We start from the raw sequence: 23,149 nt of genomic DNA, 5'->3' as shown, positions 1-23,149 counted from the left end.
AGAGATTTTCTGTGATTTGAAACTGAAAATAAAAACAAAACCACTTTAGATTCTCACTCAGTTGCTCCTATTTTCTTTCTGCAGATGTTGTGTTAAACACCCGGGGACATTGCCTGAGGAGAGTCACGCTCACTTTCATTCACCACGAGAAAGGGTTTCAACTCCGTGCAGATATTACATGCATCAACAATGGTGACATCATGTCATGTGACTTTCAGTTGTGTAATCAGCTGATCACTTCTACCATCAGCTGGGCACTAACATGTGATGATGAAGTTTAGATTTTCAGGAACAACACCCTCCTGGCCCGTGTACAGCAGAGTCACTGTGATCCAGCTTCCTGCTCTTTATGTGTCTCCTGTGGGCAGGTGGTGGATCAGTTCCCCCCCCCCAAAGGCCCCACTTTCATATGGGTGGCTGTTGTATCACATGGGGGTGGGGGGGTCACTGAGCTGTAAGCGTTGCTGCCTTAAGGCTGCCTCAAGTTGCACTGTGTTTCTCAACTTGCCTTTGCAGGAGTCCAGAGGGACTTTGGGGGGGCCCTGCTTTAAAGGGAAAGTTCACCCAAAACTATAAATTCACTATCCACTCACCACTTTGCTGATGGTGAGTAGATAATGAGTGAATTTTCATTTTTGGGTGAACTATTCCTGTAAGAAGAGATTTCGAAGAAGATGCTAAATTTTCCTTATGAACATTTTATAAGTTTGAGGTTATAATCTTCCTCCCTGTGTTCACACAATACAAATGCAACAGATGTAGTTTTACTGCCCAGCTTTCAGCAGTATTATTAGTAGTAATGTTTACCTACTAAACTGCAATTTGAGAGTATTTAGAGCGGATTTTCCCAAATTAAAAAGGTTTTACTTTGAAAGTGCTGAGCAGAAGTCCACATTAACTGCAGCTTGTTTTGCGCTGAGACGCCGCCCGGGCGGGCGGGTACCGGCCCCGGCGCGTGTCACATGGCTGAATCCGGGTGACGAGGTTTCACTTCACGGGTCGAACACAACCGAGACTGGATGAATGTGGAAGCTGGACTCTGGAGGAAGAGGAAGAGAAACCCGGAGACACCGTGTGACTGAGTGAGCGCTGCCCGCAGGAGGCGCTCACTTCTCCGCCAAGGTCTCCCCGAAGACGACGCTTGTTAACGGGACTTTTGTTGTTGTTGTTGTTGTTGACAGGAAAGTTTAGAATAAGTTTTTAACATGTGGAAACTTCAGGATCCGTGAAGTGAACACGTTTCTAACCGTCCGGTCCGATCCGCTGAAGGCCGGGGGACACCGGGACGTGCAGCCCGAGCCAGCCCTCCTGTTTCTCGGCTGTGATCCTCCATGGGTCGACCCACCACCACCACCTCCTCCTCCTCCTCCTCCTCCTCCGCCTCCGGCCTGTGTGAAAGATGATCGGGTCACCGGACCTCCTCGCGTTCACCGGCCTCGAGGGCTTCGGGGAAGGGGACGAGGACCAGGGGTATGCGTGGCCGCCGGAGGAGCTCTCCGTCCCGCTGCTGCCTCCCTCACACCCCTGGAGCTGCGCCGCGCTCTTCCACAGGGACTTCATCCTGGTGGCGGAGTTCTCAGAGCAGGTGGGACTGTCTGTACTGCGTCTGTCTGTACTGCGTCTGTGACGAGAGAAGTGTTCATAATCCTAAATTATGTATTTCAATGACATTTTAAATGTCCATGTTGCTTTATTACACAAGTTCAATGTAAAAGGGTCAGATTTAATGTGAATAAATCAAATTACTTGAGAGTGACTTGATTAAATTAAGTTAGATTCATACTTGTGTGTTTCATGTATATATTTTTGTGTAAGTGTAATTTTATTTAATCAAATCACTCAATTTATTTGATTTATTCACCAGCTCAACATTAAATCTGACTCTTTACATTGAACTTGTGTAATAAAGTTACATGGAAATTTAATTTATAATTGAAATACACATTATTCTCCCCCCCCCCTGTTAATGTTTTTCTGGTAGTTTTACTCTCGTTGAGATTTATGAGACAACCTGTGATTTGGGAATATGGGCTATACAAATATAATTTTTATTGAAATACATAAATACATACATCATTTTGAGTGTATAAGTATTTTAAAGTATCAATACAACTATGTACAAAAACTAAATTGAAGGTAAAAATCCTTCATTAAAAGTATAATTAGTAAATTGTACTTAGAGTAAAAGTTTATGAACCTGTTGGACACAGTTTCTCACTCAACTTTCAGATTCATTACTGGTGACGACTACAACACTCCTCATTGTGAGTTACACGTAGGTTGGACGTCCCTCACTGTGTTTTATCTATTCGGACCTTATGGGTCTTTCCCCCCCTGACATCACGTCACTGCTGTGTGATAATGATAAACACTTTGTTCCTGAGCTCGGTTAATCCAGGTTTTCTCACCATGCAAACATGTAATAACATCGAGGTGAATCTAAAGCTCAGCTCATTTTTATCCTCGGAACAATTTAAGTTTTTAATCTCACCTTATCTTACCTGCTGTTTTTGTTTAAATTGATTAATTTGCTTTGAATTAAACTTAATGTTCTGTATTTGTTCATGAGGCTTTTACTTTTTTCCTCTTGAGTTTGTTATTTGGCACATTTGACTGTTTGTGTTTTCCTGACGTCTTGGAATGTGTTCTCTCTTTAATCGGCTCAGTTATAAAGGAGGTCTGTTGAAATAAAGGTTGAATGAGTGAAATTATAAAGAACGTTTCAACAGCAAGGGAAATAAAAAGTGCTTTACATTGGAGATATAATAAATACTAGAACGGCCCAACAGTCTCCTTATGAAACCACGTTTAAATTCACTAGATCTATATTTTTTGGGGGATCTGCACCAAATTGCACACACTCATAAATATAATAAATATTTTTCAAATACATCCATGAATCATCCTCTGAGAAATCAATGAAAATGTAGAAAAACTCTTTATCTCACATTGTTAAAGAAAGTGAAAAGATACTTCCTGGATCTGAACAAAGATTAACCCCATCCCTCTTCCAAGTTTCATCTGTTGAGTAGTTTCCGTGTGATCCTGCTAACAAACAAACAGACAAACACATAAGCTCCTTGACTGAGGTAATAATATATTATAATATATGTATAAATAAATAATGTCAAATTGTAAAAGCAACATAAGAAGCATTTACAAAGGAGTTAAGAGTTAAATAGAGGATTAAAGATGAATATTATTCAAACCTCTTCTTTGTTTTCAGGTGGGTCCAAAGCCCGTGCTGACGATACCAGACGACCCCAGAGTCATCGGCTCCTTTGACCTCAACCACTTCTCCGTCCGCATCATGTCCGTGGACTACCAGGCGTCCGGCCCCGTCCACGCCTCCCACGCCTCCCCCGGCCCCCGCCTCAACTTCAGCGAGGACTCCGAGGTGATCCTGGGAGACTCGGCCGAGGACGCCTTTGCGTATGTTCACCACCTGACCCTGTACGACCTGGAGGCTCGGGGCATGGTGCGTCCCTTCTGCATGGCCTACGTGTGCTCGGACCTGGCCAAGCTGATGGAGAACTTCGCCGAGCTGTCCGCGTGCTTCGCTCGGGCGTCTGACAGCCTCAAGACGGGGAACAGGCAGGCCTTCTCCATGGAGCTGCAGAGAAAACTGCAAGAGCTCGAGTAAGATCAGAAGGAAATTCACACAGCTGATGTTATTTATTGCAAATGTCTGGAAATTGGTGAATATGTCAACTGAATAATCACACAAAACTCTCTGCTTCAGGTACAAGAGGCTGACGCTGCTTCAGCAGACAAAACATCTGTCGACTGTAAACGGCTTCACAGAAGACGCAGGACAAGCCGCTGATCTTGAATCTGTGGAGCGTTCCATCTTAAACCACAGAGACCTCCTCCGCCAGGTCACATCCTACCCAAACAGGAAGCTCAAACAACCGGACTTCCTGCCCTACGACCCCGCCGACTCCCTCACTGATCCCACTGCTCTGCTGCCCACTGAGCAGAGCCCCCCCACGCCCAGCCCCTGCAGGTCGGAGCACAGCCTGAAGCCCCTGCAGGAGCTCTGCAACGACTACTTCCTCTCCTTGACAAAGGAGCAGCTGGGGGACACAGAGCGCCGCCTCCGAGGCGACAGGAGCGTCCTGCGAACTGTACGGGTCTCGCGTTCCTTGTCCAGGAAGCTCGCGCTCACCAACTTCCTGTTTGAATACTGGAGCACCGAGAACGAAGAGGAGGAGGAGAAGGAGGTCGCTGAGCTGCCGAGGGCGAGTCAGAGCGGGGTCAGGCGGACCAGCTCTGAACTCATGAGCCTGGAGTCTTTCTACTCCTGCGTGGAGGAGATCCCCATCAAGCTGGAGGCCGGAGGGACGCTGACCTCTGACCCCAGCGTTGTCATGGAGATGGCAGGAAGCGTGAGCAGCAGCGACAGCATTGAAGTGCTCGGCACAGAGAAATCGTATCGGACGCAGCATGACGTCGATGGATCCGACAGCAGAGGTTCGTCCGCTGACAGATTCAGATCATCAGTTAGCTGCTTGAATTATTCATCAAACAAACAAAAACAAACATCACCAAACAAACATCCACTTCTAAAATCTGATAACAATTTATAATTAATATTTCTGGATTGTGGAAGCAATGAGAAAGTCACTCAGTCGAGCACATGCCTTCACCGAGGTCCATCAGTTCCCTTAAATTCAATCAAGCCACATTTGCACACACTCATAAATCAGCAATAACAAAATGTGATTCATTTGATTTAATGCCTGGTCCAGGAAATAAAATAGAGGAAACTAGAAACACATGTTTCCTCTAACAGCCCCCTTCTGAAACCATATTTAAATCTGCATTAATATCAGTTCCCCATTTATGTCAGATTTTGTTCTCTATGAATGATTCCTTGGGTAAATGGAGAAAATGGTAAATAAAGTGATAAAAAAATGCCTCAATTTTCCCTTTTGTCTGGACCCACGTCAAAATTTGGGCCAATGTCACATTTTCCACCAAGTTTCATGGAAATCCGTTCAGTAGTTTTTGTGTATTGCTGCTGACAAACAAACAAACCAGACAACAAGGGAGAGAAAATAACTTTGAAGTGTTCACCTACAAATTTAATAACTTATAAACTGTCATTTATTATTAGAAATGCTGAATATTTACTGGGTCCAGTTTCTTTAATTTCTTTGACTTTAATGTTTTTCATCATAGGTTTTTTTTTTATCTTTCTGTTTTGTTCAAACTAAACATTCAACTTGAAGACGTCTCTTGGAAATTGTGACGAGCAGTTCTAATCTGACTCTAAATGATCAACTGATCAATAGAACTGAATCTAAAGATAATAGATATATTCCGGTTTATGCCTCCAGCAGAAGCAGCTGACAGTTTCCTCTCCTCAGCAGAAACCCCGGTCATGCTGATGGACCCCCCCTTCAGACGAGTCCCGGTCGACACCGGTGCCAGACGCGGGCGGGCGTACGCCAGACGAGCCAACAGCGAGGACAGCATCGAGGTCCTGAGCACCACCGAGTCCATCTTCCCCGACGACCTCACCGCCATCACAGAGGAGGAGGCGGAGCAGCAGCCTCTGAGCAACGGCTTCGACGACGAGGAGGAGGAGACGCTGACAGAGCGCAGACCTGAGGAGAAGATCCTGAATGTGACCGGTGGAGGACATGAACATGGAAACAGTCAGTTTGCTCAGAGAGAGGAAGGTGATGAAGACGAGCCTCTAAAGGAAATAACTGTCGGTGATGGCGTCGAGATCAAAGAGGAGCCAGTCGAGTGCTGGAAGAAGAATCAAGAGCGTGAAGACGAGAGTCCTGAGAAAACGTCCAACATTCTGCAAGGTAATGAAAACATCTGATACAGTTTCATTAATAAAGTGCCATTTTAAACTTTTATCGGTTAAAATAATAATCTACTCAGACTACACACATCTTTTCTGTGAAGTCCTTGACATTTTCAGACATTGATCCAGTTCCTGCTTGTTAATAAGCCATTTTTTCCCAATGTGCAATACGTATTTCAGCCTCTAGGGGCTTCCCACTCAAAACAATAACAGAAGACCTAGTTTGGGCAGCGTAGGATCATGGGAGTTGTTGTCTTCACAACCATTTCTTGTCCCGTTATCTTCTCGGGTCGCTCGGTTCCCTTGTGCGTAGTCCCTCCAGTTGAGTTCTGGGTCGACCCCGGGGTCTCCTCTGGGTTGGACGTTCCCAGTAAACCTCCAACGAGGAGGAGGAGGAGGAGGAGGAGGAGGAGGAGGCATCCATCAAAGTGTGGCTGTAGTTTTACATTAATAATAAAAGGATTCCTCTCTATTACTCTATTACTTTCTCTTCATTACAGTTTATATGAGGTTCTAACGGCAAGCACACGATGGAACAATTTAGTTTTACTGTAATTCGACTCAGTTTTATTTGAATGGTGCCAAAGGACACAGCTCCCGTGTTAATATGATATAACAAAACACTTTTTACTTCACAGTCCATGAAGCAGTGGAGCCGATGCCCAACTCGTCCAAAGTCCATCAGATGTTCCAGTGGATGGACCTCCATGTGAACTTGGCCCCCCCCGTGGCCCCGGCGGAGGCTGACCATTGGTCCCCGCCCCGCGCTCCTCTCAGGCTGCCGAGCATCGACGAAGCGTCGGACTGCGCCAGCTTCACAGGCTCCTCAGACCCTCCCTCCCCCACTCAGAACATCCACATCAACACCCGCTCAGACAAGAGGAGGAGGAAGGCCGGTCTCCGAGCCCTGAGGTTCGTCAAGCACAACTCCTTCTCCCATCACGCCGTGTTCTGCCTCTTGAGCGGCCGGCCGCTGGTGGTCATCGGAGGAGACGAGAGCCTGGTGAGGAAGCTGGTGGACGCTCTGAGTCTCTTCCTGCCGGCGCCTGACAGAAACGCCGTGACGCCGTGTCTGACCACGCCCCTTCAACTGACTGACCTGCTCACCTGGAGACTGATCGGAATACACAGGTACCACAACACGCCTGACGATCACCGGCCAATCCTTCAGTATCTATACGTGAATCAACGGGTACTCCTAAAAAGATCCGCCGGACATTTCGTGGAACTGTCACAGTTGCCCCATAAGATCAGATCATAGCCACTGCTGACCGTTCATTTACATAAACATGGGGCGCAGGATGAAAAATACAATCCTCATTAATATTAAAATATTAGCACCAAACAGCCAAATAAGCAACAAGCAGGAGAACATTTACATTAGAACCATATATTCTAACCCAGATGTCCTTTTTTAATTGAACTAGTGCAGTGCCCATCCTAAACCTGCCTGTTTGAAACGTCGTCTTCTCAAACACTTTTTATTGTGCAGCTCTTTTTATATAGAGTCTAAGGTGCAGAGTGAATTTACCTGTGATCATCCGACCTGGTTTATCTGCAATGAAGATGTTATAGTCTTTACTTTCGTTCACGTGTGTAGTTTATATATAAGTTTAAATGATTCACTGAACTGTTGTTATTTTTTCCTACATTGCATTGTCAGCTATTTCAGAAGTTTAAAACTTTTCAAAAATAAAAGCTCTGTAATTCAGCTCAATATAAAGCACAGCAGCAGCAAAACCAATGTTGTGCTTTTACTTTGAAGACTTTTTGCCGTTATGACTGAGGTATTGTTGATGTGACAAATGTTTGAAATAACAGGAAAGCAGTTGTAGTGAATCTTCAGATGACAGTCAGGAGTTTCAAGGTGCTCAAGGAGAGGATAGAAATGAAATGTACACACAGCCACGAGAACAAAATAAACTATTTCAGCTTTTAAATGTTGCCTTTAATACACAACCAGCTTTTAAAAGTGTGCTTCTCCTCTCCCTCTGCACCAGATCCCCCTCCAGCTCCTCGTCCAGCATCATTCACTCCCTGAGCCGCTACAGTCGTTATCTGGCTCTGCTGGACCTGGACCAGAGGACGCTGCGCTGTCCGTCCTACTCCGGCTCCCTCATCAGCAGAATGGCCGATCCTCACAGTGGCATCAGCCGCGGCGTCACCTACCTGCTGCACCTGGAGAGCTGCCTGACCGCGCTGGTCAACCAGGCTCTGCTGTACACGTTCCGTCCTGCTTCACGCCGTCCGAACGCCGCGGGAGGGCCGGACAGTACCGGCGGAAAAGAGGATCTCTACACTCCAAGACTGTGCAGCAGTGAACAGGATGTGAGAGTGATGAACTTCCTGTCCGAGCTCATCAAACAGCGCCACGCAGGACGCGGACCCCCGGTTTTGAGATTCTCCTACAGCGCGGTGCAGCTTCACAGAAACACGTACACAACATGAAATCCACAGACTCCGGAGAACCCACAAAACTAAATGCACTGATTTCTGTGTAATTCAATCTGATGCTGAAGGTTTCACATCATCTGACACTGTGAACACGTGAAGACAAAACAATAACACGTGACGTTTGCATGTTAGTGTGTTTACATGATTCCTGCTCCATCATGTATCTCTGTTTACTGTACATTAGTGCACTAGTGTCTCTCAGGCACCGAAACCCTCTAACCTGCACCAGCACCTGAAGGTTTTATGTTTTATTGAAGTGTTTTTAAAATGTAGGTTTAACATGTGAACTCTGTGATTTATGACAATTGAGCCACGTATGTGCACTGTGCAATTTTTCAACCAGCAACAATCTGAAGGCAGACTCACACGGAGGCTGGTCGATGATGGATATTCAGTATTGAAACGGTCGAGCTGCAGTTTGATGTGAACTGAAGCTTTGAGTTTGATTCTGTTCATAAAGATGGACGACGCATCTCCACTTCCTCTCGCTATCCAGAAAGGAATATTTAACGTTTACTTTGACTTTTTAGTTTGTTTATACTGCAGCTATCCACTAGGGGGCAATCAAGAACATTGGCTTCATTTTTGTCTTTCCGAGTCGTCCATCTTTAAACACAGTTTATGGTTTTACTCAACCTGTTGGTAAAGAAGTAAAAAAAAAAAAAAAACATTTTATGGTTTCATTTCAATAATTAGCAGTGGTGGAAGAAATGTTCAGAAAAAGTATCAGTGCAATATAAATTACTCTAATAACAAATAAGGTAAATTAAATGATCTTATTTCTGAAATATTTCTTATCTTTTAAACCTCAGTTAATCAATGTGCACTTGGGTGAATTTTACTTTTAATTTGAAATTTTGATTTGTTCCCAGTGGTGGAAAGTAAGAATATTTACTCCGATACTGAACCTCTCCGTAGTTGAGGTTTGAGAGATAATTCCATGTTATGCTACTTAATATTTATCCTCCTCCACGCACAGGGAAATACATTTATTTTGAAAGCTTTAGTTAATTCTCAGATTATATTTCTACACTTTTAATGCAGTAAAATAAATCTGAAAACTTCCACCACTTGTCCTTCAAACTCTAGAAAGTACGACAGCCTCTTCTTTTGAATCACCGTATTTTTCTGTTTATTTTCACGACACAAGCTTGAGCTGATTTTCACGTCTTTTTATATTCCCTGAAAATATATCACATAATTTTTTTACACTGGAATTCAAAATGTTAAACAATAACCCAGAGACAGAATTCTTCTTCTCTTTGACTCAAGTGATTCATAAAGCTGTTATTTTTTTATTTACAGTTACATAAATGTCTCGATAAAATAGTGAATATCTAAAAGTATTTCCAGAAAGGAAATACTTTAGTTCAGTTAAAATGAAACAAAATCCCACAGAGCAGAATTAAACTGTTTTTATCCTGTTCAGATCAGACTGGAAAATAGATTATTAAAGAATAAAGTAGAATATAGTGTCTCTGTGGTGTTAATAATGTTATTAACAGTGGCGATATTGTTCTCTTCATTATGCCGACACCATCTGGTCTGTACAGGTTTATTTTCTGACATCTGTGTGATGTTGAAATCTCTCAGTGATCGACTCTGTGGCGAAGACGCCGCAGTAACCGTGGCGATTCACGATGTTGAGGCGTAGTGATGTGCAATCAGGACAATCTGCATGGACAAAGAGAAAAGCACATATTTATATATTAATATATTGATGTGAGAGAGGATTCCCACTGAAAGGGGGGGGGATAATATATTGACACATCCACTCAGACAGTATTTTTAAACCCTGAATCAATACTAGTGCTGAATGATTAACTGACTAATTGAATTGATTAATTTATTAAAAAAGTGATGTTTCTGATGCAATAATTGAACCTGATTGATTGTATCTGCACCGACACTGAACCAATCATACAGATCAGACACAAGCTGTTGAAATATATTTGAATTTCTTGTCAGAGATCACACTAACGTCTCCTGGTCTCTCTCTCAGTGCGGTCGTACAAAGCTTCAAGAACAACTTCACTTAAAGCTTCACGAACAGTTAATCTGATGGATATTTTCTAAAATAACCCCAAAACATTGAGTCTACTGTCATTTTTTTATTAATAAAATAGTTTCTGATTAGTCCTTTTTTCGATGGACTAATTTGACCTTTAAAATTCTAATCAGTTCATCTTAAAGTCCTGAACTGTACGTACGGACAACCCATAATATATAATACTTCCAGCCACTGGGTGTCGCTGGTGTGGAGGCATATTGAAAACTCCACAGGATGCCTCAATTTACAGTCTGATTCAAAACATATGTACATCATCCTCCAGTAAAATAAAGAAACATCACACTTTTCTTTAAATGAACCGAACTAGAGGAATGAGCAGCTGACGAGAGACTTACAGCTAACACTGGGACTGGGCCTTCACTTGGGAAGAGAAGAGATTAACTGCTGCTGGGCTGCCTGCAGGACAAACACACGGACACAGGGTTAAAGATCAGAGCCACAGCAGGTCCGATCCACAGTGAAGGATCACCCCATGTGACTACAACTTACAGTAGGTGCTGATCACCACCACACCAGGAGAAGACATAGAGGGAAAAAAGGGGCGACAGATCAAGATCTTAACACCTTTTAAAATCCACTTTGAAAAAAGGAAAATTTAAAACTCTACAGCTGGAAGATTGTGGTTTAAAATGAATAAGACTCACTGGTCCCAGTTCTCTGCTGAAGAAGACAGAGTGGGTATGATAGAGCGGAGAAAGGGAAATGAACTATGCCCATCTGTCAGAAACAGAAACAGAGAGATGGTTTGTTAAGCAGCTGTTTTCATCTCAGAGCAGCTGTTTTCTTGAAAAGCATCACAGGGGCGGTGTGTGCGTTCAGTTTATAAACCCTTATTAGGTAACTTTTTGGGAACTTTGTAATAATGACATGTCGCATAATGACATATTGTTTTTTCTAAATAAGCTGCAGATCATGTCTCTAATGTTATTAATTGTAAAAGCTATCGCATTAAAACATTATATGATGTCATTTCCTGTGTTTATAGTGATGGCATGACGACATCATACCACCATTTCATCATAAATTAATTTTCAAACTATATAAGCCTTAGGTCGTGTCTATTTTCCGAGAGGATGCAGAGTTTAATTGAATTAAATGTATTTGTGAACCATGCATTGAGTCATTTTCTGACGTGACAGCACTGATCATATAAGATCATATGATGGAGAATCATTTTCTGATCAATATAAACTTTAGATTGTATCTACTGTTTACAGAGATAACCATAGTTGACCTTGATATCTATCATCTGGAGATAATATTCTCACCAAGTTTGGTGTAAATATGTATATTTATGATCAGTTCTTTTGTGGGCAAACAGGTGAGAACATCACCTGCTTGCAGGAAGAGATTTTTCACCATCAGTGGCGCTGTAGAGCAACGTCAATGAGTGGACGCTCACATCGCTCACATACCTGTGCTGTTTTCCACTTCCTGTGTGATCTCCTGTAAGAAGGAGTTGAGACGTTCTACGTTGGAGGACAAACTGTCCCACAGCCACCAGAGGGCCCACACGTTCTCCTGAGAGACAGAAACAATATCGTTAAATAAATCAAATATTTAGATCCTCATCTCATCCAGACATCATCACAAAACACATAATGACAAACAGTTTAAGAGATTTCATACATGACCTCCTCCGAAGAGGTGATGATCTCGCGCCATTCTGTTTATTTGTTACTTCACCCTATTCTACAAAAACTGCTGGATGGATTACAATTAAAAACTTAGTGAAAGATTTGGTCAGGAAAGAATTATTTTCACTTTCTTTAAAAATGAGGGGAGGAGTTAAGAACATAACTACAACAACACAATAGTTCATTCGGATATTTTTCTCACTCTGATGTTAAATCACTGCAGTTATTTAACAGATCATAAACAATATTTTAAGTTTCACGTTAACCTCTCAGAAAAGCAAAGTGCAATAAGTGATAAATCCTGTGATACCATTTGTTCCCTTAAATTAAAATGTGAGAAATTAGGAAAATGTTTAATCAGAGACGTTTTGTCCACAAACAGGATGTGACGTTGAAGATAGAAAAGTAAAATACCTGGAATGCGTTGAGAACGGGGAGAGCTGGAGTCAGAGCAGCACTGAGGATTCTCAAACCTAAAGCTCCTGTAACCAGCAGTAACAAGGCCTGATCTGGGTAAACCTGTCAAAACAAAAACACACATTTACTAACAGTTTATTACCACTCGTTTGAATACTCATGTGTAACATCTACACACAAACAAACACACACGGACACTCACCTCCTGAAAGAAACGTGGGATCTGTATATTTGACCCGGGCGGCTTCAGCAGTATCGAATTCACAACATCCTTTGCTTCCTGAAGTAAATTGAGAGTCAGAACAAAACCAGTACAAATAAATGGAAAAGGATTTTTTTTTTAAAAATAATAAATTTGTAAAAGAGACAGAAATACATACGTGTAGAAACTGTGGGTTCGGGGCTGGAAGAGCGGTGACCGACCCACAGGGTAAGTTGACCAGTGTGAGTAAACGGGTCCAACACTGAGACTGAATCAGGAAAAACATCAGACAAAAAGGTCAAATACTGGAAAATGCTAACGAAGGCAAAGTGAACTTAACTGCAGTAGCAGCGTTCCCACACATGGGGGAACTCAAGTGGCCTCAAAGACAAATCCAAGACATTCACAATCACTGTGGCACAACAAGCGCACACAAAACTACACATGCAAATTGCATAAAATGGCTAAAATACATCTAAGTCATTAGACGTCAACATAAAGATGTATTTTCAGGTTAAAATCTACTCAATAGATTTCCACAAAACTCGGTGGAAGGATGAGACTTGTTCCAAGAAAGAACCCATTACATTTCTGTGCGTAGAGAAAAAGCATTTTCTGTTTGAAAGCTACAAAAGTTTGGACACGTCTCTCCAAGTCTCTAAATTTTGACAAGAAGCCTCATATTTGATTTTTTTTCAAGCAATAAAAAGTTGATATTCTGATCTTTTACTGTAAAAACTGAGGTTTGCATCAAGGACGATTGAATTTTTGTAAAAAAAAGCTCAGACTGAACCGTGATGAATGTTGTGGACTCACATCAGCGTAGACAGCAGAGCAGCATCTCTGAACCCGGAGAGCAAACTTCACCAGCTCAGCACGCCTCAGTGGAACCGCACCTAAAGAGACAGGAGGGACTTTGACTTCATCTCCTTCAACAAATATCCTAAGATTTGTGTTTTTTAGTTAAAAAGACTTATGTCGTCATGAAGCTCTGTCTGACCTTTAATTGGCTCCCATGTGACATCCGGGTGGCAGAGCTCTGTTATCTGACTGACCGCCCGCTGCGGTGCCATCGCCGTTTCAAAGATGCGGAGATAAAAGAGGAAGATGAGCGGCGTGAAGCGCGAGGCGGGGGCATTCAGTGACGGCACCAAACTGTGGCAGGCCGACATGAAGTCTCCCTCCATGCACATGAAGTAAGGCATGAGGTCGTGAAGCGGCTGGACGCTGTCGGACACAACGTGACGTTACCAATCATGTTTAGATATAAAGATCAAAAGATGGTAAGAATTTAAATAGTGTACTTTCCAAACATTTTATTTATTTTGATTATCAATTACTCTGTCGTTTATCTTCATGACTTCATGACTATGACTGATTGCTTTTATCGATATGATTGTTTGATTGTTCCAAAACCTAAACATTTATAGATTTAACAGTATTATTATTATTTTTTTTAATAATTCTGTATAATCATTTGGTAATAAAAACAAACAAATTGTTGTTGGGTCTAATTAGCATCAAAGGAAACTGTCTTCCTATTGTTACGGAGTTTGAATTTTAACAGGCAAACAATAAATCGGTCAATTATAAAATAAAATTGTATTTACAGAAACTATTAAAGGAACTATTTAAGTTAAATAAAACTTTTAATTCACTCTACAACAAAAATAGAGGAAAGCAAGTTAAGTATTTGGGGTCATTTGGTTTTTCACACTCACAGTTTGGTATCATCGGTCTGGACAACTCGTAGGTAGCGACACAACTCTCTGTACCTGCAGACACAACACAGACAAGTTAGGTTTTAAAGGCCAAGTGTTCGTGTGTGTCTGTGTCTGTGTCTGTGTCTGTGTGTCTGTCTGTCTGTCTGTGTGTCTGTCTGTGTGTCTGTGTGTCTGTCTGTGGAGGAGTACCTGTGCTGTCGCTGCAGCAGCTCTGTTCTCAGTTGAACTACAGGAATCTGTTCGAACAGGACGTCCTTCTTGCCTTTGTCTTTGCGGACGCCCGACACGTTCTGTCCCTTCAGCACCGACACCAGCAGGACGTCATCCCAGGGACGAATACACAGGCTGCAGCACACACACACATACACACACACATAAAGTTACATTAAAAACCTAAAGAGGCTTAAATATGTAACCTTGGGGGAAACATTTAACACATACATGGTCTGTTTGTCTCACCCTGAAATCTGAACACACACCTGTTCTTCATGCTTTTCAGCTCAGCTGGTAAAAGTATGTTTTTGTAAAACTCCTGCAGCTTTTGGATGAAATCTGAAGTAAAATCATCCATCACCATCTGTCTCTGCACCGACGCTACGACCCTGAAACAACACAAGCAGACACACACAGAAGGAGCAGGTGAATATCCAGGTGAATTCATAGACTGTTTATAAAGAGGAAAGATATCACAGCTCTCTAAAAGTGAAGCCTAATCAGCTGGATGGCCCCCTGGTGGCTGGCTGCAGAAGAGAGCATCCTCCATTTGGTTTTAATTAGTTATTTGATGCTATAAAAACAGTGTGAAACATGATTGACAACTAAAACTAACTTGCCATTGGTCGAGCGTGTGTATTGGTGGGAACTTGATACCGCGGCTCTACTCAGGGTCTAAAAGGTCCAAGATGGCAGCACCCATATCAAGGACATTTTGGCTTCACTTTTGTACAGAGAGGAAGTGGATACACTGCCATCTTTATAAACAGCCAATGGATGAATTAAGTACAGATACAACACAAGAAGGGTTCCTGTGTGGGCGTGTTGTTACCTCTGCAATAGCACCACTTTAGCCTGGTTAGCATTGGCGATGGACGATTGTAAGATGTAACCTCTGGAGAGAATCAGATCAATCACAAACAAATTAGTGCCCACAAAATTCAAAGTTAGGCAAACCATGAATCTAGAACAGAAAATGCTGTGTGTGTGTGTGTGTGTGTGTGTGTGTGTGTGTGTGTGTGTGTGTGTGTGTGTGTGTGTGTGTTTACCCTGAGGATTGAAAATGTCTAATAAATTGTTCTGCGGCTCCCAGTCTCAAGATGGCAGCAGCTCTGCCGCTCTGTTTGTCTGCGTGGTCGAGGAACGATGACGCAAACTCGTACACGTGCGTGTAACTGCAGAAAAAGAACATGAATGTTAAAATTGGACTTTGCATTTCATGTGTTCATAAGGTTAGTGCTCAGAATGTGGCTCTTCCAGGTCATGCGGTTGAAAATGTTAGTGGTGTTCTCTGCTTCTCAGGGAGGACGAGGTTCCAGATCCAGATTGAAATAAACAATAAGGTAAGAACTATGTGGACAATCCTTTATCACACTTTTGTGTTCTTTTGATCTGAGGCCCTTGTGGTCCAATTAAAATGTACCCTCATTCCCATCCAACACCGTTCAGAGCTCAGACCACATCAGAACATCATTATCTGACCGCACTAACACTCATTTCTGCAGCAGGGTTTCAAAGATTCTGCAGAAAAGTGGAGGCTGTTACAGCAGCAAGATAAGATGCACGGTTGCAGAATGAGATGTTCAACAATCATTTATGTATTTGTGTAATCTGAATTTGACTGTCCACATATTTTGGCCTCATTGTGGCCTTTATAACAATTGATTGGGTTGTTGGGTTAATTTCTTCATAGACAAAGATGGATCCTATTGACTGTATTCATGTTTATATCATGAATTTATAATAAAAATGCACACATTTCTTACATATAACCAGAGTAAGATCATCTGAGGGTGGATAGCTGTTTTTTGTCCTAGATATTTTGAACACATCTGCTGTGTTACTCACTCAAAGATGAGGCCTGGCTGGTTTGGAAGGTTCAAATCATATTCTTGAAACGTCATTCCTTTCAGGAAGGTTGTGAACCGGGCAGAGAGCTCTTGCCTGAAGCTGTAGAGCATCATCTCTAAACAAGAAGAAGACAGATCCAATTAAAAACAATAACAAGAGGTTCAGGTTCCCCCAGATGTGAACATCAGTCTCTGTACGTGAGCGAGTACCTGCATGTCGGAGGTGAGCATCTATTTCAGACAAAGTGAGGTTGAAAGGCTTCAGTCCTCCCAGCAGGCCGCTGCTCCGCTGGTTGTTCCAGAAGTCGCTTCTTTTGTGGCTGTTGCAGTGACACACGCCGCTCTGAACCCACATTACACACTAAAGAACACACACACACACCACAACAGCAATTTATGACAAACACATCACTATTTTCAGTCACATTTCCTCTGTAGGTTTGCTCCTCTGTTCTCTGTTTTGTTAGCCGTGACTGAATGGGCCAAAGACGCCGTGTTAGTGCACGTAGCTCATGAAAACGCTGCCCCCCCCCCCTTCTCTACGTTTATGAAGATGGTCAACTCCACCTGTGATGAGTAGAATGCAACCACATGAAGCAATGTGTCTGTTTTGAAAGTTTTAAAGTCAGTTGGGCTGTGTATAGTATCACTGTTGCAACAGATCAAGCATCTTTACAGACCACATCACCACATACCACTGACGCCAGCTTGTCACAGATGTAGCAGAAGCACTGATCACATAGGAGCTGGTTACTGGCCACAGGAGAACCGACCTCACAATCTGTAGCCCTGAGTAGGACAGAAGAGAAGTAGGGTTATCATCTTACACTGGGGGCAGTATTTCACAAAGTGTGTTTACCAATTTACTCACGTGAAAGGATGAATGGCACAGTCGTAGCGGGCGTGAGGCAGCACCTCAGCGCGGCGGGAGAATGTGACGACCAGGTCTTCGTCCAGAGCAGTTTGCGATAACGCAACATCTGGAACACAGGGAGAGGGGGAGGAGTCGCTGATGAGCATCTTTAACCTCCAAACTTAACACATGATACAGGTGAACAAAGTTGTTACCATTCTTCTTGATATCCTCCACCTCCACTATGACAACCGAGGCGTCACTGCATGATATGTCGTGTTCTTCATCGTCATCATCATCATCACTGAGAATTATTATTACTCCATTGTCCCCCGTTGTACACATCAGAAATGTCTGGGAGAAAACAAGGAAAAGAAAACTTCTTCTAAAGTTATTGTACTCGAATTATCACTATATAAGATGTCAGTCTCGTTTTTGAATGACTCGCTCATCAAACCCTGCATGTGTCGTTCCTCAGTAAAAACCTGCAGTGCCCATTGAAAATGTGTCTGAATAAACTGCCTGCGATAAACCAGGTTCAGGTTTCTGGAGAGCAGATCTTTTTTTTTATCTACCTCAGATTGATTTTGTCACTTTTTGCAACCGATATAAAATGTTTTATTGTGTGTAAGGTGCTGCGCTGCCCTCAAGGAGGAAACTGTGGTTCATCTAAAATGATTCATGGTCATTTCTGTACTTCCTTGGGTCCTCAACAGACGTTATTGAATAAATAGAAAACACTGACAGACAAACATCCAACAGGTTTATCTATACATGTTTATAGATGATACCAGTTGTATGAATTAGGACTGGGCCATGAAAATGTTCATAAGAATTAGATATCAATGATTATCAAGATAAAAATGTAAAATCATTGTCTCTTTCGAAGTAAGACAGAGGAAAGGTTTTTGGTTTTAATGCCAAAAAAAAAACAGCAAAACATTTTAGAAATCTGAGAAAAACCCGTTAAAACCCTCACTGAGAATAAACATGTAAACAAACAGTGCTTTTGATTGTGTTGCTATTACTGCGGTACTTATCGTAAATTGCTGTGTTGTCAAGTCCCAAAATGAGACGTGTATTTATTTAATCTGTGATATTCAGAAACCATAACGTTGCTTTTTCACTCAAAACCGAAACACGTTCATATTTCACTGACTTCCAGGAAGCTAGCTATTAGCTTCCATCAGGGCAGCGAACACACAGCTAAAAACACAAAGTCTCACTTTCTGCCACTAAGTCTTGGACCGGAAACTGATTAAAAGTGTATTTAAATGTTTGTGTTGGTTGTTTATTAGTTTTCTTACCTTTATTTACTGTCGCGTCACCAAAATAAATGTTTCGCGCCGGGGCTCTTAAATCTGATAGTACCGGAAGACACAGGTTTTCTTCTTCGTCGACTTTATTAGCAGATCACCAGCTGTGTTTACTGCCCCCAACAGAGCTGGACTGGAACTTCAGGTAAAATATGAAGGCAATATAATATAATATAATATAATAATATAATATAATATAATATAATATAATGAAACTACTATGTGTAAGTGTAGACCAGCATTAGTACCCCATATGGATAAGTATATTTATAGTAATTTATTTTAAAAGACAATTTATTTAAAAAAAAATGATTTCAGACTCCCTGACCCATAATTTAATTATTTAAAACTTATTTCTACTCTATAATTTAACTGTGTTACGGGTACAGCTGTATGAATGTTGACGGGTGTGATCTTATTGTCTAATTCTGTCCAAACCACAGTCCACCACAATTTCATGTAACGGCATATTCCCTGCTGAAATGTTTAAATGTTTATTTCAAGAACCCACATGGAACTAAAAAATACCTCAAAAAATACAGATGCCTCATTACCTTTAGTTGTAACTATTATTACTGAGGAAGTCTTTCATTTTTGAAGCTGTTACCTTAAAAGCAAAGTGTTAAAATAAAACAATCTAGAAGACATAAAAAATGAAGTAGAATTTTTCAAGACTTGTGTTGAAATGTGAAAGTTTCTTTTATTACAATATAAATAACAATATCATAGATTTGTTTGTGTTTAATGAAATTGCATACAGTCCATTCAGTTTTCCAAGGAGAGAATGAAGAAATATATCTTGGTGTTACAGAGCAGTCTTGTCCTTACGAGAACCGAATCTCCTGGCTGCTGCTCTCTGGTTCCTCTGAGATGACGTCAGTCCATCTGCAGCTTCTGTTTTCAGCTCTGCAGCTTCTGTTTCAGTGTGAAGTTCTGCTTGTTCATCCTTCGCATCCAGAGCAGGCATGACCTTCAGCCACTCCTGGTAGTAACCACGAAAACCATCAATTTGTACCAGGTAGTTGTTTCTGGACTTGTACTGGGAATGAGAGAAGAAGAGAGATGAGGGGGGGTAAAATAAAAGTTATTGTGCCATGAAATTGAGATCAGAATCTACACAGACCACCCCCACAGATATTTATTCCCAGGGTCACATGACTGGGTGCTCACCTGGTTGTAGTTGGGAGGATACTGTGAAGCAAACTCCAGCTGATTGATGATGACCTCGTTCGGCCACACCTCCATCTCGCTCATGGTTTTAAGGATAGTTTTGAGGTAGATGTAATCCAGTCTCCGTGTCGCTCTGCCGATCAAAGCTGAGAACACCTGCACGTTCGGCCTGAGCCCCGCCCCCTGCAGAAAAACACAAAGAGACAGACGCGATGACGGAAAGTTTGTATAAATACTATTACTGTCGTATGTAATGGTTCATCAGATACTGCAAACAGTACACAGCAATGTCTACTCTGACTATTAGGAAGTGTCATTCTTCACCTCCATGTCCTTTAGCAGCTGCAGACCGTCTTTCTGTCGCTCGCAGCCTAATGCGAGGCTTCCAAATGTCTGCACATCCACGCTCACGTGACGCTGCCGCATCACACTCAACACGCCCTGGAAGGAGAAAAGAAGGAATCAAAAACCCACTTACAGCATCATTTGGTCCAAATTACAAAAATATGACATCTTCCTAACTCGAAGGATGTGGTGTGGTTCAGTGTAAGGATCCAGGAATATTAAAACTTTCTTTATCATAGGGCATTTTGTTTATTGTTCCCCACAAAAAATGCATGGATCTTGATGAACAAAAAAAATCAGGCCTATTTAGGGGACTGATATCTATAAGTGTTTACAATTTGGTATGCACTCAATTAAATGTAATTCTATTTATGTCTGTGTGTGTTAGTTTGTGCACCTTTGCCGCCTCCAGGTCTCCAGCTCTGGCCGACCTGCGGATCACAGAGTTAAAGAATGCAGCGTCGAGCTTCACGTTGTGCTGCTTGGCGGCTCTCAGCAGCATCTGCAGAGACTGGTAGCCCGGCTCCATCGTATCCGCCAACAGCGTCAGCGTCCTGAGGTCAGGACTGAGTCCGTTAGCCGCCATCTTCTCCAGAAAACCTTCAGCTCCTCCGATCAGGGCAAGCCGATCATAAGGTCCATCTACAGCGCCGAGGGAGACCACAGCACTCTTCCTCCCCTCAAAAAGGTCCAGAAGATTAGGGGCTGAAGAATTCACTGAGTCAACAGGCAGCGAGAGGTTTTCTCTTTGACCGACTGGTATCAGCTGGGTTGATTCTCGTCTGCTGACGGACTTCTCCCCGTGTCTGTGGGAACCAGGTTCGATAAACAGCTGCCTCTCCAGAAGCTCAATGTCTATTGTGTCCTTACGTCGGGACTCTGACTTGACATTTGACGCTTGTGTCGTCTCTTTCAGGCTCTCCCACTCGCGCCTGAGCAGAACGTCAGAGGCCAGGGCAGGATCACCAATCCCACAATCCCTTGCAGTTCTCAAGAGGAGGGTATAATTCTTGGAGTCTGGACGAATCCCTGACTTCAGCATCTGGCGCCAAACCTGAAACAAAAAAAAACCCAATATTGAAATGTAATCAAATAGAAAAAGTTAATATTTTGGATTATAATCTAACGTTCAGATGATACAAACTTTTTGAAAACATTCATTTGGCCTTTCAGGAATTGTTTTTAGTACATTTCATGGAACAGAGAGAAAATCACTTGTTGCAGTAATAAAAGGCTTATCATTAAATTTGGCAACTTTAATGTTAACATCTTGCTCTCTAGAAGATCTTGGAGACACTGGGATCTTCCTGTAAACATGCATTTACCTGTAAAGCCAGTCTGAATCCTGTTTCTTTGTCCTTCAAGCAGCCCATCAGCAGGTAGTGAAACGTCTCCGGAGTTGCCACGTGTCCATTCTGCAGCATCTCCTACACACACACACAAATTCATAAATAACACAGAAATATCACACAATCCACTGAACTGGTTCCTCTCTGTCCGACACGTACCCTGAACGTGTGAATGCAGGCCTGAAGGTGGTTGGTGAAGGCGTGTGTCTTGAGCAGGGCGTGGTACGTGATGGTGCTGAGGGCGTAGTTCTTGCGACGCAGCTCCTGCTCCAACTTCAGCGCTTGCTGAAGACCGGCTTGTTTCGAAGACGACTGGGCGCAGGCGTTGAACAGTGCGGTGTAGGTCGCGTCGATGGCCTCGAGACCTCGCTTCTTCATCTGGAAAACACACACAAGTACACAGATTATTACAGGATCAGTGGACGTCAGTGTTTGTGTCTCAGTCGCAAGAAATGTACAACTGAAGATGATGCATTAGTCAGAGAAGAGTGAAGTACATTTTTAACACACAACGGCAAATTTTGGCAAGATTTGCTGTTGTGTTTGCTTCTTTTTTCTTGTGTTTTCTTCTTTGTCGTTGTGCTTTGTGATTTTGTCATTGTGTTTTGAGATTTTTCAGTGTTTTGTTTTGTTGCTCTGTTTTGTCGCTGTGTTTTGCACTTCAGGGCCACCGTACAGGCATGTGTAGCTGTTGCTCAGACTGAAACAGTTTTGATCAGTTTTAAGTGTGAAACATGAATGAAACTGCTAAATAAACAAACGAAACATGAAAAATGACATGTGCCTACATCATTGTAGAGTCTGAAGGCCTGCTTCAGTTGTCCAGCTCGTCCACAGCCTCCTATCAGGATGGTGTAGTTGAACTCCTCCGGCGGCAGCTTCTCCCCCCGGAGCATGTCCCTGCTGAACAGGTCCAGAGCCTCCTGCAGCTGAGAGGCGACACAAACACGATCACACACAATGACAAGGAGTCACAAACACACACAAACACACACATGGAGAAACAAACACAGACATGACACTTCCACCACACTCACCTTCTTCTCCTTGATCAGCTTCTTGCACTGTAAGAAGTACCAGTATGGTGTGTTTCTGCTCCGGGGCCTCCTCACTGCCTCCTCCTCGTCCTCCTCCTCCTCCTGCTCCTTCTCATCATCATCCCGGGAGTCTTGCTCTGGGTGCCGCAGATCCCGGGTGTCCGGGCCGCTCTTCCTGAACGACCTCCGGGAGGAGATGTCTGCGGAGAGGGAGCCGAAGTTCTCTCCATCCTCTGGGGCTGAGGGGGCCCCGGGGCTGGGTCGCGACTGGGACACACACCGGAGTGAGGGTCCGCTCGGCAGGAGCCAGGGAGCCGGGGCGAGGAGCCCGGGGGGCCGGTGCTGCGACGCGCCTCGTACCCCGGCTGGAGTCGCACACCTCGGCGAGTTCTTCGCGGAGAGGAGCGACAGCCGGGCCACGGGGGCGGACATCTTCCTCCCGCTGCGCACACACGAGCAGGCGACGGCCGCCAGCATGTCTGCCGGTTGTTCTCGAGCTCACTAGTTGACTGGTTAATCGATCAACGCGGTTTAAAGAGACGTCTTCGCTGCTAGTTCGCGGCAACTGCACACACAACGACCACCATGCTGGTTCAATGACAAGGAGTCAGACCTGAGCAACAGATATCGAACCAGACTCATAAACCGCCATTTTCTTTACACATGGAGATATTAAACAACGGTGTT

The 23,149-nt window shown here is 43.1% G+C and overlaps 3 protein-coding genes across 7 annotated transcripts; 1 reads left to right on the top strand and 2 right to left on the bottom strand.

The window, feature by feature from the left end:
- The first annotated feature begins 520 nt into the window (after positions 1 to 520).
- Positions 521 to 8,948, top strand: smcr8b (Smith-Magenis syndrome chromosome region, candidate 8b). 3 transcript variants are annotated; one of them, XM_035179005.2, is made up of 6 exons: positions 521 to 1,585; positions 3,227 to 3,639; positions 3,743 to 4,473; positions 5,346 to 5,822; positions 6,463 to 6,955; positions 7,825 to 8,948. In XM_035179005.2, the coding sequence occupies exons 1-6, from the start codon at positions 1,400 to 1,402 to the stop codon at positions 8,270 to 8,272; spliced, it is 2,748 nt and encodes a 915-aa protein (XP_035034896.2). In that variant the 5' UTR covers positions 521 to 1,399; the 3' UTR covers positions 8,273 to 8,948. The 3 variants fall into 3 exon arrangements, with proteins under 3 accessions (XP_035034896.2, XP_035034905.2, XP_035034911.2); XM_035179014.2 differs by having other exon boundaries at positions 522 to 1,585; positions 5,373 to 5,822; XM_035179020.2 differs by having other exon boundaries at positions 523 to 1,585; positions 5,376 to 5,822.
- A 438-nt stretch (positions 8,949 to 9,386) lies between these two features.
- Positions 9,387 to 18,653, bottom strand: zgc:112980 (uncharacterized protein LOC503706 homolog). 3 transcript variants are annotated; one of them, XM_035179031.2, is made up of 21 exons: positions 18,553 to 18,653; positions 17,461 to 17,599; positions 17,264 to 17,372; positions 17,088 to 17,181; positions 16,603 to 16,753; positions 16,391 to 16,508; positions 15,592 to 15,717; positions 15,375 to 15,437; positions 14,809 to 14,931; positions 14,519 to 14,674; positions 14,327 to 14,380; positions 13,606 to 13,832; positions 13,422 to 13,501; positions 12,784 to 12,873; positions 12,606 to 12,683; positions 12,401 to 12,505; positions 11,765 to 11,870; positions 10,994 to 11,066; positions 10,839 to 10,846; positions 10,685 to 10,745; positions 9,387 to 9,952 (listed from the first exon to the last, which is right to left on the bottom strand). In XM_035179031.2, exons 2-20 carry the CDS (start codon positions 17,588 to 17,590, stop codon positions 10,687 to 10,689), a joined length of 1,950 nt encoding a protein of 649 aa, XP_035034922.2. In that variant the 5' UTR covers positions 17,591 to 17,599; positions 18,553 to 18,653; the 3' UTR covers positions 9,387 to 9,952; positions 10,685 to 10,686. The 3 variants fall into 3 exon arrangements, with proteins under 3 accessions (XP_035034922.2, XP_035034927.2, XP_035034936.2); XM_035179036.2 differs by lacking the exon at positions 10,839 to 10,846; XM_035179045.2 differs by lacking the exons at positions 10,839 to 10,846; positions 10,994 to 11,066.
- Positions 18,654 to 19,236: 583 nt separating this feature from the next.
- Positions 19,237 to 23,080, bottom strand: ptcd1 (pentatricopeptide repeat domain 1). The gene is made up of 8 exons (XM_035179506.2): positions 22,463 to 23,080; positions 22,214 to 22,354; positions 21,585 to 21,803; positions 21,402 to 21,503; positions 20,474 to 21,130; positions 20,056 to 20,172; positions 19,732 to 19,914; positions 19,237 to 19,600 (listed from the first exon to the last, which is right to left on the bottom strand). The coding sequence occupies exons 1-8, from the start codon at positions 22,937 to 22,939 to the stop codon at positions 19,367 to 19,369; spliced, it is 2,130 nt and encodes a 709-aa protein (XP_035035397.2). The 5' UTR covers positions 22,940 to 23,080; the 3' UTR covers positions 19,237 to 19,366.
- Positions 23,081 to 23,149: the final 69 nt, after the last annotated feature.

The sequence above is a fragment of the Hippoglossus stenolepis genome, chromosome 2 (genome assembly GCF_022539355.2).
Source record: "Hippoglossus stenolepis isolate QCI-W04-F060 chromosome 2, HSTE1.2, whole genome shotgun sequence".
NCBI lineage: Eukaryota > Metazoa > Chordata > Actinopteri > Pleuronectiformes > Pleuronectidae > Hippoglossus > Hippoglossus stenolepis.
Note: the sequence above shows the minus strand (reverse complement) of the source record. Positions and strands in the feature narration are given on the sequence as shown.

Bases quoted from the DNA above. Each gene is read 5' to 3' on its own strand.
- ptcd1 (XM_035179506.2), bottom strand. From the start codon at position 22,939: ATGCTGGCGGCCGTCGCCTGCTCGTGTGTGCGCAGCGGGAGGAAGATG. The intron at 22,355-22,462 runs GTGAGTGTGGTG...GTCGCCTCTCAG, and splicing joins AGCTGATCAAGGAGAAGAAG to CTGCAGGAGGCTCTGGACCT. The intron at 19,915-20,055 runs GTGAAGAATGAC...GTTTTTCTGCAG, and splicing joins AGCTGCTAAAGGACATGGAG to GGGGCGGGGCTCAGGCCGAA.
- zgc:112980 (XM_035179031.2), bottom strand. From the start codon at position 17,590: ATGTGTACAACGGGGGACAATGGAGTAATAATAATTCTCAGTGATGAT. The intron at 15,718-16,390 runs GTGAGTAACACA...CTTTTTCTGCAG, and splicing joins CAGCCAGGCCTCATCTTTGA to TTACACGCACGTGTACGAGT. The intron at 11,067-11,764 runs GTATGTGAGCGA...TGTTTCTGACAG, and splicing joins GGAAGTGGAAAACAGCACAG to ATGGGCATAGTTCATTTCCC.
- smcr8b (XM_035179005.2), top strand. From the start codon at position 1,400: ATGATCGGGTCACCGGACCTCCTCGCGTTCACCGGCCTCGAGGGCTTC. The intron at 1,586-3,226 runs GTGGGACTGTCT...CTTTGTTTTCAG, and splicing joins TGGCGGAGTTCTCAGAGCAG to GTGGGTCCAAAGCCCGTGCT. The intron at 5,823-6,462 runs GTAATGAAAACA...TTTACTTCACAG, and splicing joins AACGTCCAACATTCTGCAAG to TCCATGAAGCAGTGGAGCCG.